Source organism: Staurois parvus, unplaced genomic scaffold (assembly GCF_062004578.1).
Source record: "Staurois parvus isolate SC_StPar_1 unplaced genomic scaffold, SC_StPar_1.0 ptg000438l, whole genome shotgun sequence".
Lineage (NCBI taxonomy): Eukaryota > Metazoa > Chordata > Amphibia > Anura > Ranidae > Staurois > Staurois parvus.
In genome coordinates this window covers 4425581-4449407 of record NW_028318234.1, presented here as the reverse complement: position 1 = coordinate 4449407, position 23827 = coordinate 4425581, and the positions used below count along the sequence as shown (strand labels likewise).

General features: G+C 41.7%; 1 protein-coding gene across 2 annotated transcripts in view; it reads right to left on the bottom strand.

Moving 5' to 3' along the window:
* Positions 1-23827, bottom strand: part of DAB2 (DAB adaptor protein 2) — a 251154-nt gene that overhangs the window by 141284 nt on the left and 86043 nt on the right. For both annotated transcript variants that reach the window (XM_089687820.1, XM_089687821.1), the window contains exon 2: positions 14131-14316. In XM_089687820.1, the coding sequence (XP_089543946.1) occupies positions 14131-14218 (88 nt within the window). In that variant the 5' untranslated portion in view covers positions 14219-14316. The remainder of the gene's footprint in view (positions 1-14130; positions 14317-23827) is intronic.

Below are 23827 nucleotides of genomic sequence, written 5' to 3'. Positions count from 1 at the left end.
TTTTGTTCAGCCACTCTTGTGATCCCAAAAGCACAGTTACCTCTACTGCAGTAAAGCAACATAGTCTCTGATTGGTCAATAAAGGAGTAGCAGCTCAGTGATGGGGTGATCCCTGTGCTCTTCACACTGACTGTTTGAAAGGTCCCTTCCTTTTCCAGTCTGCTGTAAAAGGGATTATGGGAAGATTATATCAAACAGATTTGGGTACTTATGCTAATTATTTGTAAAAATCGATGATTTTCCAATAAATTTATAACTGGAAGCAAAGATATGTTTTTTACCTGCATTAGATTAGCTTTCATAACCCTTTCTTTCCATTTTCAACCTTAATAACTTTTCTTTGTTTTCCTACCACCCAACTCCTTTTCAAATGTTGTTTCCACCAATGCCCACTAGTTACCCCTGTATGTACAGTAAAGGAAGGCCTGGAGTAAGAAGAAAGAAGACTTGAACAACGGGCCGGCATGACAGGGGTTAAAGGGGGTTGGGAGAGGCAGAGTTCCATTAGCATAAGGGGGAGTCAAGATAGTTAAGGAAGGATTGGGGGGAGCTATGAGGGGTGGTCTTACAGGGTGTGGCAGGGTTTTTTTTTCAGTCTGGAGAGAGTTTTCACAGGGCAAACTTCCTTCCCGCCCCCCCCCCCCCCCGTTGTTTTATGTTTTGTCTGGGTGGTGGTTGTGCCATATTGGTGCTGGGGGATGTTTGGCTGGGTGCAAGGTCCTCCTTGGTTAAGGTGGGCACAAGAAAAGGCACTTTGTAGGAACCCGTCTGAGGTACGGCTTCCAGTTGTGCTGGTGGGGGTATCTGCGGTGGTGTCTCCGAGTCAGTGATGTTGCGGCTGGAGGCTTAGTTAGGCCTGTGTTTTTCTGTCATTTAAAATATTTTATTTATTGATGGTTGTAATAAACGGACGGTTTTGGGCCATTAACTCCATTTGTTGTCAGCGTGGTTACTTAGGTTAAGGATGGGGGGTAGGTATTGTTTGAGTGGGACTAACAAGCCATCTTTAGTTCCCTGGTCATGTTTGCAGGAGGGCACAGAACCTGACCACCACAACAGATCATACACAGTGCAGGTTATAGGACACTCAGGAGACAAGTAGAAATGCAGGCCACTATATATATATATATTTCCTCTCATCAGCAATGTTTCTGGATGCCATTGAAAGCTGACCAGTTTGAGTTGTCCTTTGAATGCCCTATATGCACAATATAACTATGCATTAGAATTAAAGTGGTTGTAAACCTCAGACATGAAATATGAACAAATCATATCCCTCTATAGAGTATACTTGTGTCATTTAGGAACACTAAGTGTCATTTCTGTCTGCTGCTTTGTTCCTCTGCTATCAGCATGAATCACTTATGACAAGCGATCTCCAGCACACAGCCTGAGACTGACAGCCTCAGCTCTGTTCCTGTGTGCTGTGTGAAGGGGGGGGGTCCCTTCAATCAGCTCTCAGAGCTCTTCTCACAGACCTCTGCAGAGTGTAACTTCAGCTCCCCGCCCCCTTTTTTTCTGACATCTCAGACTAGCTTTATAAATTCTGGACTTAATAGATGTGGAGAAGAGAATACTACAGATAAGCAGGTACAACTTATGTATGAGGATTTGTTTTCTCTCTGTATTACCTGAGGCTAGTCACGTCACTGGGTATATGGAAAAGTTTACAACCACTTTAACGAAAAAGATTAAATAATAAAATAGAAAGCTTTTTCTTTAATTATGGGACACCAAATATGAGAGCTGCCATTACTTATTTTTCCTTAACCACTTCCCACCCAGCCTACTGTCAAATGATGGCTGGGTGGGACCTTTGTCATTTCAGGTGGAATCATACTGCATGATAACCTCCCTGAACACGCCTCGCGCATGTGCTCCACGGGCCACACTGCAGCGTGATCAGTCACCAGCTGTTCCCTCCGAACACAGTCGATGACTGATCAGTGTACAGACCGCTTCCAGTACCATGTGATCGCTGTGACCAATCACAGCAGATCACATGACAATTGTAAACAATGAATGGCTTTGATTCATGCCCTTCATTGTGCATAACTGTGTTGCTAGCTGTGACTGGTCACAGTGAGCACATGGTACAGACAGGGTCAATCACAGGTAATCACAACAATACACACTGAATGAATCAATTTAATTCAGTAAAAATGGTAGCTTATACCAGTGAAATTCACTGGTATAATTATTATTATACAGTATTTATATAGCGCCAACGGTTTGCTCAGCGCTGTACATTATAATGGGAGACAGTACACAAGACAGCACAGCAACAATACAATACACGAGGGGTTCGAGGGCCATGCTCCTTGGAGCTTACAATCTAGGAGGGAGGGGATAGTGGTACAGGAGGAAATAGCTGTGGGGGATGGAGTGGTGGGAACAGCGGAGGAGATCAGCAAATTAGGTGAGGGCGGGGTAGGCTTCTCTGAAGAGATGGGTTTTCAGGTTGCGCCTGAAGGTGAGTAGGGAAGGTGACAGTCTGATGGATTGGGGTAGTGAGTTCCAGAGGATGGGGGAAGCCCTGGATAAGTCCTGGAGATGGGCATGGGAGGAGGAAACCAGGGAACTAGAGAGAAGGAGGTCTTGTGAGGAGCGGAGAGTACGTTTTGGGTGGTAGATGGATATCAGGTCGGTGATGTAGTTTGGAGCAGTGTTATGAACAGGTTTGTACGTTAATGTTAATATTTTGAATTTTATGCATTGGGCAATCGGAAGCCAGTGGAGGGATTGGCAGAGGGGGGTGGCGGATATGGAGCGGTTGGTATAAGCAATCATAATGTTTTTAAAAAAATCCTGATCACTTCTCCAGAGTGGTACACTGTTACTATGGTAACACTGTATTGCTCTGGTCACAGTATGTCCAAAATAAATAAATAAATAAATAAATAAAAACATGTAATTAAAAAGAAAAAATATAAAACATTTTTTTTTAGTTTTTTTTTTATTTTGTACATACTGTCACCAGTCAGTGTCTCTGATCACCTCCACCCCAGTAATATGATGAAGTTGTACTGCACTTGTGGCCGTATGTAAAAAAATTGTGAAAAAAACATTTTTTTTTAGATTCTTCATTTTCCAAAAAATTGTGACAAAAATTACAACTTCAAAAACCTGGAAAATCCCAGTTGTCTGGCCGTCTTGCGGATACATTAAATTTCAGCACTTTATGACGCTGACCCAGAACAAGTATAGAGATCAGAAATTTTGACATCTGTGATTCAGAACTACTGAACCCAGAGGCAGCGAAGAATTTAGCATTTTCAGTAAGCACACAGTAATGGCAGCCCATATATTTCTCTAATGACAGATGCATTTCAAAAACTGCTGACGGCATAAAAAATTATCAGGGTTATTTTGTTAAGCAATGTGAAGAACAATGCTGATGGAAAAACTGCAGATATCAGCCAACTCCACGTCACTGCCACCGGTCCGCTCTGCTTCTGAGTGCCGCACGCCACGCAGTTACTAACTTACCCAATTGCAGTGTAAGACCCAGAATGCCATTTAAAGATGGAACAGTAGCAATGGGGTAGATGAACGTCACAGGTATTCTAAACTCTGTCCCACACTATCCAAAACTAGAACCTTCCCCCTGGTTCACACCAATGCGTTTTTTATTGCTTTTTTGCAGAAACACACTACATCCATTTACCATGTTTTCCTATGGAACATGTTCACATCTATGCTTTTTTGACCTGTTGCATTTTTTGGAAAGGGTCAGGGACTTTTTTAAATGCAAAAAGCAGAGTTTTTGCTACAATAGAGTTCAATGGAGAAGCTGCTAAAACTCATGTAGTGGATTTTTTGCCTCATTTTTGCAATTTTGTGTTTTATTTCTGGCCAGCAACAAAAAATGTTCCACAAAAAAAAAAAAAAAAAACGCAAAATGCTTTAAAAATGTGCAGCCCAATGCAAAATGCATTAAAAAAGATTAAAAGAAAAAAAGCATAGGTGTGAACCAAGCCTTCTGGTCTGTTAAAGTGGTTGTAAACCTCAGACATAAAATTTGAAAAAAGCATATCCCCTTGTCTCAATCCAGAGAAATATGTGACTCTCTGCTTCCTCTTTCCTGTGTTATCAGCGTGAGTCACTCCTGGCAGGTTTTCCTGACACCAAGATATAAAAAGGTGAAAGGCGAGGGACCGCCAACACACAGCCTGTGATTGACAGCCTCAGCTCTGCTCCTGTGTGCTGTGTGAAGGGGAGTGTTTCCCTTCCCTCCAATCAGCTCTGACAAGCTTTATAAATGCTGCACTTTGAACAGATATAGTCTGTTTGAAAAGTGGGGGAAAAAAAAGCAACTGTTGATTGTGCCAGTAACCGTGGAGGATCATAACTTCCTGTACACTCTGCTAACTGTTATCAGTTAGCATTGTTCCCAGCTATCTTGGTGGACTACAGAACACCGCTCCCTAAGTTATGGAGGAGAGAATAGGTTTTGTAGACATGCCCTAAGGTGACAACATTACTCCTCCATATAGTTAAGTAAGTGAGCACTGTCACCCTAGGACAGAAAGTGTGTTAAAGTGGTATTAATACACATACTTGTGTGTCACAGAATTGCACTTGCTTGTACCCTCTTGTGACCTACAATCAGCCAACAGCGGGCTAAAGTCCGCTATCGGCTGACTTCACAGTGCTGCTCCAGGCTCTGAAAGGATCCCGAGCATATTGTCCGGATCTACCCAGCTGCCTGATTGACACTTGGCTGCGCCTGCCCCCTCTCCAGCTCAGCATTCAAGTGATCGCTGGAGGGGCAGAGCAGAGAGTGGTAAGGGACAGGCACTGCTCTCTGCTCTGAGAAGACCAAGAACCGAGTGACCAGCAGTCATGTGATCACTCAGTTCTCAGGCTTAGATCCGGTGAGGGACAGCTGCAGCATCAGACCGATGCTGCAGCATGGAGGTGAGTATGTGGCTTTATTTTATTTTTTTTGGGGGGGATACCCAAACTTCTCTTTTTAAACTTATGACCTATGACTTATTAGCCTCTTCTGTAATAATCCCCTCTTGCTGTCTTCCCAGTATTTGTATAAACTGACCCGCGCATGCGCAACTCAGCACATATTTACAACATGTCTCCATGCAGTGATGATGTCACTTCCTCACATGGGAGTGACCTCATCTTGGCCTTGCCAACCAAGTGGCCAAGGAGTCAGAACTCAGAAGGAACACCGTCAGAGGATGACAATGTTCCTGACCTACTGGAGCTCTGACAGTACAATAGCGAGGTAGGTCTACCATGGCATGTTAGTGGGCAGCACAGTGGTAGAGTGGTTAGGACCTCTGCCTAGCAGCCTAGGCTCGTCGGTTCAAATCCAAACCATGGCACTACCTCCCTGGAGTTTGCATGTTCTCCCTGTGCCTACGTAAGTTTTCTCTGGGTGCTCCGACTTTCTCCCACACTCCAAAGACATGCTGGTAGGTTCATTGGATCCTGTCTAAATTGGCCCTAGTATGTGTATGATGAATGTAAGTTAGAGACCTTAGACTGTAAACTCCATGAGGACAGGAACTGTGTGTATGTACAATACTGTATATATGTGTAAAGTGCTGAGTGAATTGATGGTGAATTGATAAGTACCTGTAATAAATAAAATTAATATCCTCTACATATAGCACATTATAGCTAAAAGCCCAATTTAAAATTTTTTTTTGTGGAAGTTTACTTATAATTTTCATTGTAGTTTAGTGCTCAGCCTCAGACAGTCACTGACTTGCTGCACTGTGGTCTGACTGTGGAAACAGCCAAGCCAGCCCAGAGTTGTACAGACTCAGCCACCTTGTCTTGGTAAAGGTAATTATGGATTGGCATTGGTTGGCATTTGGCAAAGTTGCAGGACAGAGGGCTGGCCTTGTCTATTAACTCTGCACTGCTTGGATGTGGGTCTCTCTGTGACTGTCACTTAGCTGGCCCGGACTGTCTCTTAGCTGGATTGGGCTGCCTCTTAGCTGGACTGGGCTGCCTCTTAGCTGGACTGGGCTGCCTCTTAGCTGGACTGGGCTGCCTCTTAGCTGGACTAGGCTGCCTCTTAGCTGGATTGGGCTGTCTCTTAGCTGGATTGGGCTGTCTCTTAGCTGGATTGGGCTATCTCTTAGTTGGATTGGGCTGTCTCTTAGCTGGACTGGGCTGTCTCTTAGAGTGGACTTTCTCTTAGCTGGACTGGGCTGCCTCTTAGTTGGACTGGGCTGTCTCTTAGCTGGATTGGGCTGTCTCTTAGCTGGATTGGGCTGTCTCTTAGCTGGACTGGGCTGTCTCTTAGCTGGACTGGGCTGTCTCTTAGCTGGACTGGGCTTGTCTCTTAGCTGGACTGGGCTTGTCTCTTAGCTGGACTGGGCTTGTCTCTTAGCTGGACTGGGCTTGTCTCTTAGCTGGACTGGGCTTGTCTCTTAGCTGGATTGGGCCGCCTCTTAGCTGGATTGGGCCGCCTCTTAGCTGGATTGGGCCGTCTCTTAGCTGGATTGGGCCGTCTCTTAGCTGGATTGGGCCATCTCTTAGCTGGACTGGACTGCCTCTTAGTTGGATTGGACTGTCTCTTAGCTGGATTGGACTGTCTCTTAGCTGGATTGGACTGTCTCTTAGCTGGACTGGGCTCAGGGTTGCCAACCATCCGTAAATTTATGGACAGTCAGCAAATTTTAACCATTTATGGCCTGTCCATAAATGTCTGTTTATGGACAGCAGCTGTCCGTGAAAAAAATGCCCTTCGGACGATTTTCCCACTGTGCATGTGCAAAGCCGGATCAGACAAGCTCGGCTGAATTCAGCTGGGCTCAGCTGGGGGCACATGGTGACGTCATGGTGCTACTTGATGCCTTTTTATGAACAGCAACAGCCAGAGCGGAGGACTGGATGGGGGAGGTGGGAGTGCCGCCCGCCAGCCCAGGGAATCAGTTAGTAACAGCAGCACTTAGCCAGTAGCCAGAGCAGAGGACTGGATGGGGAGGCGGGACAGCCACCCACCGGGCATATGCCAGTGTCACTCAAGTGACTGGCGAGTGGTGTTGAGATTTTACCATATCATGTCCACAGCCTGTAACCATCTCCTGTGCCACGCTTGCAGAATGTAACCATCTCCTGTGCCACGCTTGCAGCCTGTAACCATCTCCTATAGTATATTCCCATTATAAGCGAGAGTGGGGTCTCATGTCTAAGTTTTGCTTTAGGCCTCACAAAGCCTAGAGCTGCCTCTGTGCATGCATGTTCTTTGCTGCAATTCAACAATGAAGTGTACATATTTGTTGTATTATGCTTGATGTTGGATTACATACTTGGCTATCTGTCCCTGCTGGGTGATTGTATGTACTGTTTATGCCTAATACAAACGTATTGTTAAAGCAGTTTGGCTATGTGGTGTGCTTACTCTATACATAAATAATAATAAATTGCTAGTTGCTGAATGGTGTTAAAGTGTTACTAAACCCACAACAGTAAAATAAGTCTGTATATGCAGTAAAGCATGCTTGTTCTACACACTGTGAAACCTAAGGGGTTAATCCTCTGCATTGTGTAAAAAGGATGTTTGATCCTGTCTTCTCTGTTCCTCCCCTTTTTCAAGCAACCGCCTCTTATCTCCAGACTGAACAGTAGGCGTGCACATGCTCAGTTTGGTGTGCATTGCTAGAGAGGTTTTTTTTTTTTTTTTTTCTTGGGAGAGTGTATGAGATCAGCACAGGGCCAATCAGCACTGTCCAGACAGAGGTCAGGGGATTTCCATCCTCATAGAGCAGAAAGAAAACTCCTCCTACAAGGTTTAGATAGTGGTGGGCTGGACACTGATGTAAGGCACAAGACTGCTCTAACTGCTGAGGAGAAAAGGTATTTAACAGTTTATATTTACTAAAATAATTGCATTTCCATGTTGTGTGTACTGAGGGAGACCAGATATAGTGAATGCAGGGTCCGGGGTTTAGTAACACTTTATTAGTGGTGTGCAGAACTTTATTGCTAATTAAACGTTCCCAAGGCCCAATTTAAATAATTTTTTGTGGAAGTTTAATTATGATTTTAGTCGCATTACGTAAATCTGGTCTTTCATGAACATGTTGGGGTTTCCTACTAAGAGAGATGCTTAAGTCAGCACAGCAAACCATCTGGCACATATCCGCAGGCTTCACTTTGCGAACCAATGACCTAGAGAGTCCCCATGCTACACAGACTGTGTTATGTAGGATATAATCTTATTACCAAAGAATGACTTATTAAATGTGTGCTGGAAGGCCCATCCACCCAAGACTATTATATTTACTTGTGTTCATTAGCTGTGGTTTGATGCCATAATATCCCTCATTTACAACAGTTCCAGAATCTGTCCATAAGCCACTGAGCCAGACTGGGAATGAACTGAGCGTTTTATGGTCCTGTAGAAGGATTTAAAATATCCCAACAAGAATTCTTTATAACCCAAGAACTGCATAGACTGACATTTTGTGGTTTACTATATACTATGTATTTAATATAACATTTAATGCAAATTACACTGGATGAACATAAAAAAAAAACATGTTACATTTTCTCAATTATGAATTTAAAAGGGGTATAAAATACAGTTTGTGATGGATTTCTAAAAAGTTTATATGATTTTTTATTTTGTTACCTCTGGCAATTAATGAATACTGTTAGCATGCAAAAAGTGAAACAGCCGGTGATCTAGTTGATGCAAAGGGCTTGATTTACTAAAGGCAAATAGACTGTGCACTTTGCAAGTAAAGTTGTATTAAATTTCCCCAGAGCTTATTGAATGTGGTAAGGCTCTGCTGATTTCCATCATCCAATCACGTGAAAGTAAAAATGCTGTTTTTTCTAATTTTCCTTGCACCTGATTGTGTATTCTTCACAAAGTGAAGCTTTACCGCCTTGACTGAGCTCTGGGGAAAATGAGTGCAGCTGCACTTGCAAAGTACACAGTCTATTTACATTGCCTGTATACAATTGTGCATTTTACCATGGCTGTATTTGAAAAAAAAAGCAACAATAATTAGTACTTGGTTCAGAAGCAGTAGGATTATGTGTTATAATTACCTTGGTAGACTAGCAAACCCAGTTACAGTTGTGCTCAAAGGTTTGCACACCCTGGCAGAAATCGTAAAATCTTGGCATTGATATTGGAAATATAACTGATCATGCCAAAAAACTGTCTTTTATGCAAGGATAGTGATCATATGAAGCAATTTATTATCACATAGTTGGTTGGCTCCTTTTTAAATCACAATGACATCAGAAATCACCCAAATGGCCCTGATCAAATGTTTCCATACCCTGGAATGTTTGGCCTTGGTACAGACACACAAGGTGACACACACGGGTTAAAATGGCAAATAAAAGGTTAATTTTCCACATCTAAGTTTTTTAAAATGGCAATTAGTGTCTGTGTATAAATAGTCAATGAGTTTGTTAGCACTCAGGTGGATGTACTGAGCAGGCTAGATACTGAGAACTGTCAAATTACCTTTGAAACAAGGTAATGGAACTTTATAAAGATGGATATAAAAAAGATATCCAAAGCCTTGAATATGAAAGACAGTACTGTTTTATCATTTATTAGGAAGTGGAAAATTCGAGAATCTCTTTATACTATTCCAAGGTCTGGTAGACAAAGAAAGATTGCAGCCACAACAGGCAGACCAATTGTTCAGGATACAAAGAAAACCCCACAGGTAACCTCAGGAGAAATACAGTCTTTGGAAAAAAAGACAGTGTGGTTGTTTTCTAGGAGCACAATATGATGATACTTGAACAAAAATTACCTGCATGGTCGAGTTGTCAAGCGTCTGTGGTAGTTAACCCTTGTAGATTGCCAGCTTGGGGTTCTCCAGGGCGCGGAGTCTAAGCCCCAGCCTGCATCTTCACCAGGGCCCCTGATGGTGGGGATGGACTTGCTGCAAGCTGGAACCAGGCTGTGGCCCTCAAGTACGCCCAGCTGAGGATGCAGAGACCACTCGCATGAGCAGAGTGCAACAGCAGAAGGCATCAGGAACTCCAGTAGACAAGCCAAGGTCAGGATGGGCGGCAAACAAGCACGGACGGTGGACAAAACTGGCATTGATACACGGGTAGTCAGACACAGGATACACAAGTAGTAAATGATCGGGAGCTCAGAGAACCATGAAGTTGCTCAGGCAATGTGGGCTATACTGGGCGTGTCTTATATAGGCAAGCAAACTAGGAGGCAGGCCAGGAAGTGATGGAAGGGAAGGAAATAAAACTCACATAACAGCAGGCGATGCCCATAGGTGAGTACAGCCAAACCACACATGTGAAGGGAATCAGGGTAGGAAAAGCACTGCAGCAAGGAGGTAAGAATACACAGGCAAGAAACTGTAGGTTCACTTATGACACAACTTGCCAGAAACAAGCCTTTACTGCGCCAATTCCACAAAAAAGCCCGGTTACAATATGTCTGACAACACCTTGACACGCCTCACAGTTTCTGGAACACTGCAATTTGCAGTGACGAGACCAAAATAGAGCTTTATGGTCACAACTATACGTGCTATGTTTGGAGAGGGGCTACAAGAATACCATCCCCACTGTGAACCATGGTGGTGGCTCACTGATGTTTTGGGGGTGTGTAAGCTCTAAAGGCACGGGTAATTTTGTGAAAACTGATGGCAAACTGAATGCAGCATGTTATCAGAAAATACTGGCAATTTGCATTCTTCTGCATGAAAGCTGCACATGGGATGCTGTTGGACTTTCTAGCATGACAATGACCCTAAGCACAAGGCCAAGTTGACCTTCCAGTGGTTACAACAGAAAAAGGAGAAGGTTCTGGAGTGGTCATCACAGTCTCCATGACCAAAGACTTTGCATGACCTGGAGGCAATTTGCCAAGACGAATGGGTAGCTATACCACCTGTGAGAATTTGGGGCCTTATAGACAACTATTACAAAAGACTGACGCTGTCATTGATGCTAAAGGGGCAATACATAGTATTAAGAACAAAGAGCATGCAGGCTTTTGAACAGGGGGTATTTCATTTGTTTACTTGTTGCCATGGTTTGTTTTTTGATTGCGCCACTCTGGTATGGCCTACAGATGAATATAAATACCTTAAAAAAAATAAAAGAAATGTGTTTTGCCTGCTAACATGTTTTCTTTAACCACTTCCTGACCGGCCGTTGCATATAAACGGCCAGACAATGGTACCTCAGGGTCATGTGGCCGTTTATAAACAGCCTCCCCGCACCCTGCTTTGCGCGCTTCCTGGGAGCGCGCAGCACCGCGATACGGTGCCCGCTGTGTCCTTCGGACACAGTGAAACACCGATCGTCGGACGGGACCTCTGTACGAGGTCCTGATCATGTGATCACTGATTGGCCAATCAGTGATCACATGCAAAGTAGTAAGCAAGATGTCACTTGTGACATCATTGCTTACTACGTGTGAAATCTGTGAATGATCACAGAGGTCACATGGTACAAGGCTATTCACAACAGCCTTGTACCATGTGACAAGCTGTGACCAATCACAGCTCACTCAGTACTTCTCAATGAGTGCAAGAATGCAGACAAAGAGAAAGAGAAATGATTGCTTTTACATCCTAAATGGGTGTAAAAGCAATCAGTGTAAAAAAAAAAAAAATCTTCATCACCCCCCACAAGTAGTACAGTGTCACCATGGTGACACTGTACTGCTAGGGTGACAGTATGTAAAAAATAAAAAAAAGAAATAATATTATAAAAAAATAAAATAAAAATGTAAAACAAAATGTTTAAAAATTATAATTTTTGGTTATAAACTAATTTGGATTTTTTTTTTTAATAAAAAGATAACAGAATACATTTTGGCCAAGATTTATGATGGAATATTATTTATTTGCAAAATTTTATTAAAAAAACACTTTTTTTCAAAATTTTGGGCCTTTTCCATTTACATAGCAAAACAAATAAAAATCCCAGCGGTGAATAAATACCACCAAAATAAAGCTTTATCTGTCTCAAAAAAATGGTAAAAAATTAATTTGGGTACAGTGTTGCATGACCGCGCAATTGTCATTTAAAGTGTGATAGTGCTGAAAGCTGAAAATTGCCCTAGTCAGGAAGAGGGTAAAAGTGTCTGGTCTGGAAGTGGTTAAAAATGGTACATAGTGGTACCAATTCTCCAAGATATGCAAACTTTTGAGCACAATTGTATGTCTTCATGTGAGAGGGCTGGGATATAAGCTGCAATGCAATGTTGCATTTGGAGTTTCTGAGAGATATACAATGGTAGTAGGTGCCCACCCAAAAATGAAGACATTCAAAAATGAAGATGAAATTGGCCTTTAATTCATCAGACTGCCATTAATTGACTTGTTATTGAATTTTATGGGTTACTGACTATGGATGTCACCATTTATGCTTACCCTGCTTGACTGTATAAGCCTATATATATATATATATATATATATATATATATATATATATATACACACACACTTACATATACACAAGCACACATTTTTTTCACTAGTTTAATTGTTCGAACAATAAGCAGCTATAAGCCCCATGGAAAGTGTACATTCTAGTGTAACACAATAAGGTAATGATATCCTTGACAAGCAGCAGAGAGACTGTAAATCTGCCCAGGAAGCCTGTACTATCAGATTTCTGCGGTTTCAGTGGGTAGTTTGTTCAGCACTTAACATGCAAGCCAGATGTTTGTGGCTCTGAAAGGACATGGTTTGGATTAACCATATAACAGCCACAGCGCCTTGTTTGTTGTATTTATTGCTGTGCGTGGCTTCGGGCAGAAAATGGACTGGATAAATAGGTTTGAGAAAAAGAAACTTTGGCTCACACCATGTAGGGAGCTGTTCCTTGGCCAACTCCTGCTAGGGTTCTGCTGTCACTCAACAAGATGCTGTTGCAGATGTGGGCATGCATATGCTCCAAGATTCAATAAAAGTTCAAAATGTGTTAATGCAGTTTTTGGCTAGAGGTAGGGTGCATTGAACCCTACAAGCAGCACTGTTGATGTATAGGCTTGAACTTGACAGTTGCCAAGCTAAGTCAGATAGAAGTAGAGCTTGTGCAGTCTTCAACACTTATGCAGTTACTCAAAAACAGCATTTACAATTGAATTAATATTATACAGGATTTATATAGCGCCGACAGTGTGCGCAGTGCTTTACATAATGAAGGTAGACATTACAGTTACAGTATAATTTGGTACAAGAGGAAACGGAGGGCCCTGCTCATTAGAGATTACAATCTAGGAAGAAGGGTTGAGTGATACAAAAGGTAATAGCTGTGGGGGGGATGAGCTGATGGAGAAAGTAAAAAGCAGTTTACTAGTTAGAAGCAGGGTAGACTTCTTTAAAGAGAAGGGTTGTCAGCGATCGTCTAAAGGTGGATAGATTAGGAGATATTCAGACAGATTGGGGCAGGGAGTTCCATTGGATGGGAGAAGCTCAGGAGAAGTACTGGAGGTGAGCATGGAAGGAAGTGACAAGGGAACTAGAGAGCTGAAGGTCTTGGGAGGATCAAAGCGGTTTGGTTAATATTTTGAGACCAGGTTGGTGATGAAGCTGGGGGGCAGAGTTGTAGATGGCTTTGAAAATGTAAGAGATTTTATTTAATCCATGTTTTGGATATAAGGCACATGGGTAATGTTCAGTCACCAATTTACATCCATCCTTTAGGATGTACTGTATGTACTGTATAGCTAAAAACATTTTTTTAGTGTTGGATAGGGTAGGTAAGGTTATTAAACCTGTCAGTTTATTTTTAATTTTTGCTTCCCTTTTAGGAGATTTTCCTTCACTTTCCTGTCTGGATACACAACAGGAAGTTTGAAAAAATCTCTACTAAGTGAGGAGATTCCCTTACACATGCAAGCTTACAATCTAAAAGGGAAGGGCAAGTGATACAAAAGATAATATCTGTGGGGGGATTAGCTGGTTGAGTAAGTTTAGTTGTCCGGTAGACAACAGAGAAAGAAGACTCCTAATGTGGTCCTTCATAGATGGGAGATCTAAGTACCCAAGGTGAGAACCCCAGAAATGTCATCACCTGGACCCTTGGGAAATATAAGAAGCTGCCAGTATCTACTTGGTGGACTGATGTTTTACACGTTTGTTTTGTTTCTTTGTTTTTTTACAAGCATATCAGTACACACATTTGGAAAGGTACCTTTTTTCTTTTCCTTCTTTGTTGCAAGTTTGCTGGCTGGTGCCACCTCAGTTGAAGTGCTGGTAGTAGACTCTACATCAGTAGACATGTTTGGATGATTCACAATCTCAGTATCATTAAAAACACAAGAAAAAAAAACTATAGAACTTCCAGGGTTCAGAGTTCAGTAGATGGCCATTTTTATACCTAAAAGACAAAAATAATTTTAATCCATTAATATAGGTAATTGAAAAATGCAATAAAATAAAATGCTAATGTACTTCTTAGTGGAAACCTGCATAAGACAATAGCAGCCAAACAAGACATTTCTTGTAGCAGCCAAACAAGACTAGATGTGGGCCTTTGCTTACCTTTATCTAGCCCTTGTGGCACTATTTCTCCAGCTGACACCAATGATAGGGCACCATTCTTATCACTGACACTGGCAATAGGACACTATTTCTCACACTGATAACCACGATGGGGCCCTATTTCTTCAACTGACACCAATCATGGGGCACTATTGATCTTTTATTGAAAAGAATCAAGCAACAAAATTTTATACAAAAGTAAAAAACATTAACATAGTACGGTCATACAACAGAAAACAAAAGGAATGTACATCCATGTCCAGAATATATACAATATTTACATAGTTTACTACCAAAATTTTCAGACTATTGAAAACTATTTACATTAAGCAGCAGAGAGGGCCTAAGAAACACAACCCATCACCTATGTATGCAGCCATTTTTCAAAAATTGAACATCAAGGGAAAAAAAACTAGGGTGATAAGAGATAGACAGCCACACCCCAGAAAGAGACTCCTGGTAGTCAGGGAGGCTTGAAACCCCTCTACTCCTTCAACCAAGTCCCCCGACCCCACTTGTCTCTCTCAAGCACCCATATCTTCCCCACCTCATGCAAAATGCCATCATGGGGCACTATTCCTTCCACTGACACCATCAATATGGCACTATTCCTTCCAGTCAAACCATCGATGGGGCACTATTCCTTCCAGTCAAACCATCGATGGGGCTCTAATCCTTCCACTGACACCATTGATGGGGCACTATTTCTCCCACTGATATCAACAATAGGCCACTATTCCACGCAATAAAACCAATGATGGGGCATTGTTTACTCCTATTGATGCTAAGATATTTTCTACTTCCACTGGTTACAGTGTCCCCTCTAAAGCCTGAAGGACAGTAAATGGACTATTTGGTTTGGAGTTTCCTTCTCTACAGTATACTTAGCGTGTGGACAGATCCTTTAAGGCCTGTCACATGATTCTAAAAAGGAGCCAGAGGGGCAGTGAAAGCTTGGCAATGGAGAACAGACAGTTCTACACATAGTCTCTAATCAAGACACTGTTGTTGGTAGGTTGCTCTGATACATGCAGTAGTTTTTGCAGTCAAAAGCTTGTAGAATGTAGTTGAATTTGTCTAGAAATTGGTAGGTGTGGGCAGGGTCCAATCTCAGGAAATTTTTGCTTCCTCCTCCTCAACCTTTACTTTCCAACACAATAAACCAAAAGATACGCTATTTGTTCTTAAATCCCTCATTACAAGTTCATGATGCCACCTAACCATAAGTGACGTATTTATGCACTCTTATCGCAATATTTCAAACATTCTGGTATTGTCGGCATCAGTACTTTGCAATATGTATTTTTTTTCAGTTATTGATTAAACAGGGTTATATTTCTAGTTTATGTAAGAGGCGATGAAAGAAAACTGGCCTCAGTTTAATCTCATTTGACATTTTCACCCAACTGGATAAGTGCCACACGGCTCAATAAGGCACGCATATTGTGTAGGGGGATTAAGAGAAAGCTTTTCAGTCCTTCAGCTTGCAGTGTGCCTCTCATTCAACTAACACAAAAACTGTACATATTACATAAGTAAACAGACATAATTTCTAGTTAACCAGAAGATTACAAACCGATACTGATATAAAGAAAGTATTCCTTTTACATCAACCATCTGATTGGTTTACATTCTTTTTTGACTCATCAACTATTTGACGTAGCATCTGATGTGAAGACTTGTAAATGATGTAAAGATTATACTCCATAAACCGTTATGCAGGTTGGGTTTTCTGCAGGATGACAGTTGCCAGCAGCGCATGTGCAGTAAGTTGGTGTAGTTCGTACAAATCAACTTTTTGACTACAAGTCACATTGCATCCCTGCCGGAGTATGATCAAGAAGGCTGGATTGCCAAGGGACTACTGGAAACCATGAAAGGGTTTACATTTTACATAGAAAAATGTTTAGCTATTGTGGGGTTGATTTATTAAAGCAAATAGGCTGTTCACTTTGCAAGGGAATTTTCCCTTAGCTTGGTAAATGAGGTGAAGCTCTGCAGACTTCCATCAGGTTCAAACAAAAAAAAATGTCTTGTGTTTTTTTTTTTGTTATCTTATTTGCGCATGATCAGCACATTTTTGCCAAGTTAGTTTTTACTACATTCACTAAGCTAATGGAAAATGCCCTTGCAAAGTGCATATTCTACTGCAAAGTGAACAGCCTAGGTGCCCTTAGTAAACCAACTCCTATGCATCATCAGGAACATAAAGTTTACATAAACTAGAGAAAAAATGGATTGTTAAGCAACCTTCATTCATGCATTTTCTCCCTAGCTTCTGACCAGTGGCTCTATTAATCACATATTCCAAATGATCCTCTAAGTAGCCGCAAAATCCACTATCACATTTTAAGGAAATGTCAAGAGTCATTTTTATTTTTTTTCAACATATGCGAAAAGAAGTCGGCTTGATGTAAGTATACTTGCCAATTGTGTTAATGTTTTAAAAAAAACCTTTAGTGCACTATGTGTACTTTGTAAATATATAATATATTCTACATATGCAGACTTGCTGCTTTGCCGTGGCTGTGCTATGCTTCTCCTTCTCACAGTGTAAGACTGGCCATAGATGCTTTGGATTGCTTTTCAGAGGTGTCCAACAGGAGTTGAGGATGCATTGTTTCTCCTCCTCACCATCTGCTTTAACCCCTTGGACCCCATTACTAGCACTCCACAACTGTGTGCGCTGCAAGCGGTTGTGGTTTGCTTGCAGAGTGGCCCCATTCATTTGCAGGGGGCCAAAAGTGACTAGGAATATAATTCCTGCTGGAGCATGTGCTGTGGCATGTGCACACCCCCAGCAGCTGCCTCTGCGACTAAAGGGGGAGTGGTTGGGGGGGTGAGTGGTAAAACCATGGCTCAACTGCTAGGCTATACTGCCCACCAACTCCTTAGGGGCCAATTTATGACAGAGAATGGATATCACTTATTCACTATCTACTAATGCAGGCCATAGACGGGTCGTTTATCGGTCGAATTTTCGTCCGAACAAAAAAATCGGCCGATATTCACACCGTTAATGGGGCAATGCCGTCGGCCGTTTTTCGCGGATCTTCTCGTTCTTTTTATTGGTCATGCTGGAAAATCTACAAAAACCAGCCGTTTTTCGTAAGCATTGGGGGCAGCATCCATGGCAGCAACGACCGATTTTTTTGTTTATCAGCCAACAATTCGGCCGATAAACGGCCCGTCTTTGGCCAGCCTAACTCTGAAATTTTTCTTAAAATCATAGCCTGCATTTAGTGGCCAATTAATAAAATGTAGCCCATTGTACTGAGCCTGCACGATCTCAAGGAGTTCATTCTGCTTAGAGTACCTTTTTTTTTGACATCCCCATTCATTTTTATTGCACTCCGCCGACTTAGGACATCTAAAGCCAGTGAAGCGCAGTGCACATTTATACAGCATATTGCTGTGCGTTCAACATGAGCAAGTCTCATTGGCTGTCATACGGCCATTAGCCACTAGTGATTTTACTAACGAGGATGAGCTATCCCATACAGGGGCGGACTGACCATTTGGAAACTCGGGCACTGCCCTAGGGCTCGGGGTCAGTAGGGGGCCCCATGAGATGCCCCTGGTACCTTTTTCATAGGCTTTTTTGAGTTTGGGCAAGGACACAGGGGCCCCATGATCCCCTATTGCCTGGGGGCCCCATGAGTTGTCAGTCTGCCCCTGATCCCATACATAGTGGGAAGTTGGATTTCAGTACTCTGGCACCTATACATAAAAATGTTGCTCAATTAGGCTTAGCAAAGCTCGCTCACAGTCATAGCCGGGAACTGGGATACCTTAGAGACCAGCCTGCTTTTCCCAGCTCAGTCTTGCCCCGGACCCCTGGTTTACATTGAAAAGCAGACAAGACAAAAAAAGCGTATTACGCACAGCTCACAGCGCTGGCGTAAACAATCCCCAGCAAAACCGAATTACGGGAAGATAAACCCAGGAGACTGGAACTTCGCAACAGCTGTCAGTGTTACGTAACTTTCCTCCTTTGAAATATTATGTACCCTCCAGCAATACAACCAAAGTACCTTCTGTGGAGAAGCATCAGATCCCTTGCAAATTCAATATGAGACTCCAATCAACCTCCAGGAATATTGTGTCAGGGTAAATACACAGAGAACGCTGAGATCACTAAGGGTCTGCGAGATTTCATGTAAAGTCTCATGCACACTGGACATGTCTCCTAGATGCCTTTCCTCCTGGCAGCAGCATTTTGGCAGAAAAGAAGACTGACGCTTGTAAATGCGTGTAATGCGTTTAGGTATGGTTAGGCACGTCAAGCACTTGGACGTTAATTCATTGGCTAAGTTATTTTGGCCACTGAAATGAATTAACACGCAAGTACTAAACATGTTTACATGTGTTTAGGCATGCCAAGCGTTTTTTTTCTGCCAAAAGGCTATTGCTCCAGGTGGTGCTGGCAGTGTTTTGTTTTTATGCCTTTAAATGCCTATGTGTGCATGGACACATAGGCTAACATGCTGGGGTGTTTAGAGGCAGAAAAAAAAATGACAAACGCCCCTAACATCAGTGTTAAAAATGTCCAGTGTGCATGAGGCCTAAAGAAGAAATCCAATACAAACACCAAGCTGTATATGTTGGGAATGCAACAGCATGTACTATAATGTACTATGTAGTATTGTGTGTTAATATCACTTGACCAGTAGATGGCACTGTACACTAAAGGTTACTAGTTGTGCATATCTGAAAACTTGTTGGTTCTTCTTCTCTCTATCTTCAGGAAGTAACATGTCTGCTATCACTGCTGAAATGTGCTTTGTATGTTTGCAACTTAAGCCACACAAGTAAAGTCTGAATTCTGCCTCATCACTACCAGTGTCTTCTCTAACACATAACCAACAGTATATAGGCTTATCCAATATATATGATCATCTCCATCTAGATTACATATTGTATCTAAACAAAGAAGAATGCCCATGTAAAATCAATATAGACAGCATTGACGGAGCTGTTAAAAAACCATATTACTTTTTGTAACTGTGCAACGGCTACTTCCCAATACACACAAAGCCCAAGTCATGGGCGTTGCTGCAGTTATAAGCAAATCTCTGCTCAAAGTTTAAAGCCAATATCCAATTAAGGCACCCAGTCAGCAGGTTTAAAGTGGTTGTAGACCTCAGACATGAAATATGAACAAAGCACAGATTTCTATAGTGTTTGCTTGCCTCTCTCCAATGCACTTTTCAAATTTCATTTCTCTCTGCTGTGTAGTTTCTCTGTTATCAGCATGAGTCACTTATGACAAATTTTCCTGACACCAAGAGCTAAAAAGGTGACAAGGGAGGGACCTCCAGCACACAGTCTGTGACTGACAGCCTCAACTCTGTTCCTGTGTGCTGTGTGAAGGTGGGGTGTATCCCTTCCCTCCAATCAGCTCTCGGAGCTCTTGGACAGTGTGTCATTGCAGCTCCCAGGATAGTGCAGTGGCGTGACGTCAGCACTAGAATCTCCTCCCCGATGCATTTTGACCGATAGGACGTTAAAATCCTGGGTCGGCAGCAGCTTTGCATGAGAATATGTTTAAGTCTATTTATCTCATTGTTCATGGATTGAATTTTAATAAATACTACACTATTGAAGAATATTCTGCTTCTGGTGAGCTTTTATTTAGCCCAACTTGGTTCCATTGAGGAGGACCATTTGGAGGCAGATTTGATTGAATATTCCACATACACATGATTCCTGGCACATTCCATAGGCATTCATGGTTTTGTTATTTCAGTCATCTGTTCCGGTGAATGTTGCATCCACAGGGAGACACTGGCTAGTTTTTGAACACTGTATTGGAAGAGGGTTCACTTCATTGAAGGTGCTACATGGACCTTACAAGGACCTTTATTTGGACTTTGCACTTATTTACGTTTTTTGGAGAGGTTTTTTGATTTCACGTCTGAGTTATTGATGCAATTTAGCTTTGGTGGCGCTGCACTTTTCTGTTTTACAGGTTTTTAATGGTTCGATATACTACCTTTATGAAAGCTGCCACAAGTTTAATTATTTTTCCACAGTGTGGATAAGTTTATAAATATATATATATATATATATATATATATCTCATTATAAATACCGGTACCTTTTTTGTTTCCTGTTTTATATATATGATCCTTATGCAGCTGCGAACAGAGAGCTGGGGAAGGAGAAACAGCAGAACAATAAACTTCCCAGTGAATGGCTGTGCAGAGTGGGTGAGCAGATGTATGATCATTGGAGGAGAGCAGGCTGAGTTTTCATAAAAGCTAGAGAACTGACCACATTGAGCTCTTATGCCTACTGTGGTCAGTTTTTGATAGGAAACCAGAGGGACTGGCAGGAACGCCAGGAATTTCACACAAAGGAAGTGCATGGTACAGCAGGCACATATCAGGAATATGAAATGTTGGGTTTACATATTCTTAAAATCATAATTTGATCTACATGCTTGCTCTTGATCAGTTACTCAAGAAGCAATGTAACCAAAGGACCAACATGGCTGCTCAGGAAGCAGGAGGTCAGCAATGAACGCATTTCTAATTTTTGGATTAATTATTTACAATGAGTCAGAAAAAAAATTAGAACCCTCACTTTAAGACATAGAAAGGCAATTGGTGTCCCTAAAGAAAAAAAAATCAGCTCCAAACTATAAGACGGTCTTGGTCTTATGATCCTGTCCTGAATGTGCATGCTTATTTTCCCACAATCCATCCTGGGTTTGGCTTTCCACAGTGGCCGAGGCTGTTCATAAACAGAAAGGCCTGAGTCATCTGAAAACGTAGAAAACATGTGGTGTAAAGTGTAGCTGAATGGAGGACAAAACCACAATGTTTTCAAATTATGTTAATTAAATCAAAACTATTAAAACTTTCCACTGGCAGGAAATCTTGGGAGCTATCCATTTCTGTAGGCCTACATAATTGGATTTTGTTCCAAAAATGGCTTTATGTTGGCTCCGAGGCCCATTTTAGATGTGGAAATTTTCTGCTCTGTAGTTTTGGAAAAAATCTATCGTGAATCAAAATTCTTGTGTGAAAAGTCTCAGTGAAGCTGATTTTGTTCAGCTTCACCTCCCTGGAACTAGCACATGGCCTGAGAACCAGAAAATGGCAGCTTTTCAGTGAAGCTTTTCACACAAATGTTTTTAGTTGTTTCAGATTATTTTGTATTAGAACTAAAATAACCAACTTTTTCTCGATGTCTATAGTAGTAGAAATGGTTCTAATTGTTGTGGTTAGAAATTATCAGCACAGTGGTGCTTAGTGTCCTTATCTAGAGGTTATGCACAATGTCTAAGAGGCTAGAACTTCCACCTAGCAGCACTAGGGTCATTTTGGTTCAAATCCCAACCACAGCTCTATGTGCCTGGAGTTTTCATGTTCTCTCTGTGCCTGTGTGGGTTTCCTCTGGGTACTCTGGTTTCTTCTCACATTCCAAAGACATGCTGGTAGGGAAATTGGCCCTAGTATGTGTATGTATGAATGTGAGTTAGGTAACTTAGGTTGTAAATTCCTTGAGGTTAAGGGACTGATGTGAATGTACCTATAATAAAATATGGATTTAGAGAAATACATGTGAAAAATCTTTTGTAACGTTTCCAAATTTAAACTTCTGTGCTCGCCTTCACTTCTACCTGTAGGTCTCACTGCAGGGAGCTCTGAGCCATGCAAAAAAAAAAAAACCAGATGATACCTTGAATCACTACAGATGTGAATGTTCTTATTATTAACACTGGATGGTGCCATGTACATAGGAAGTATATGCTCTGCAGCACTAATAGAGACAAAAAAAATTTCCTACTTATGCTGGGATGCTAAAATTTAAATAATATCCTTCTTTAACCTCCCTGGTGGTCTGATTATTTCCGATTTTTGGTGCTGAAAGCGGTACCATTTTTTTGCATGGAAATATGTAGTTTTTTATTGTAGGCCTGTAATTTTTAGGAATAACTCACTGAAATCTGTCCGAACAAGAGTCTAGTAAACATCCCGGGTAGGATAAAACTTGAAACACGAAATCATAAATTATAATTTAATTAATAATCATAAAAAATAATAATATAATAATAATAAATTTAATTCAATAATATAATCAAACCAAAAACACTGAAATTTGAAATACAGAGGCAAATTCGCACATCGCTGAGCAAAGTCGCAAAATCGGTTTCAGTGTCTGATGACGAATTTCCCCACGAATCATTATCACTCAATTCTGCAAGTGGTTCTGATTTACTATCGCTGTTCTCTAGCTGGTCTAAAACCGATTTTGACTTAAAGGGAGGCTTTTTGGACGCCATGGACTTTTCTAAGCTTCCAGGCAGAAAGAACAGTCAAAATGTAGGCAGGGCACAGGACAAAGCAGTAGGGACAAAATATATGTGAAATGCATTGAAACAGCAATGTTTTGCTATATAATAATAATTTTTAAAAAAATTTAATTTTTTTAAAATTTCAAATTTGCCGCCTGACGTCACAGGGACCGGAACACGGAAGCTGGATGCCGGCATCGGCCGGAGGAGATGGCCGGGGACGCTGCAGGGGACACATCGCGGGAGCAAAGGACAAGGTAAGTGCTGCAGGGACTCCCTGAGCAACGCCGCATGGTAAGCCCGAGTGTAGCTCGGGGTTACCGCTCTTGGTACTGAAATTTTACCCCGAGCTACACTCGGGAATACCGCCAGGGAGGTTAACCACTTGAGCCCCTGGCCATTTCTGACATACCTCTCCTTTATGTAAAAATCAGCATTTTTTTGCTAGAAAATTACCCAAAACTCCCAAAATTTATATTATTTTTTAAGCAGAGGCCCTAAAGAATAAAATGGTGGGCGTTGCAATTTTTTATGTCATGCGGTATTTGCTCAATAGGTTCTTCAATATAATACCCCATTTTAGGTAAAATATAAAAGATGATACCAAACATGTCATGCTTTAAAACTGTGTACACTCGAATGGTGACAAACTATGGTACATTAAATTATCCATAGGTGACACTTTAAAAGCCTTTATATGCTAGTACTTTGATTTACACAGGAGGTCTGGTGCTAGAATTATTACTCTCCCTGACGTTAGTGGTGACACCCCATGTGTGTGGTGTGATCTCTGCTGACGTATACATGTAGGACTGACGCATGCATTTGCCTCTGCGAGAGACCATGGAGGGAGACGGGGTGCTTTAAATATTTCTTTAACATTATTTATTTAATTTATTTACTTATTTATTTTTTACACTGCACTGTTACATTTTTTAAATCACTTTTATTGCTATCACAAGGGATGAACAACATCCTTTGTGATAGTATGGCCCATGACAGGTCCTCACAGACCCCAGATCTTTCCTATGGCCTCCAAAAC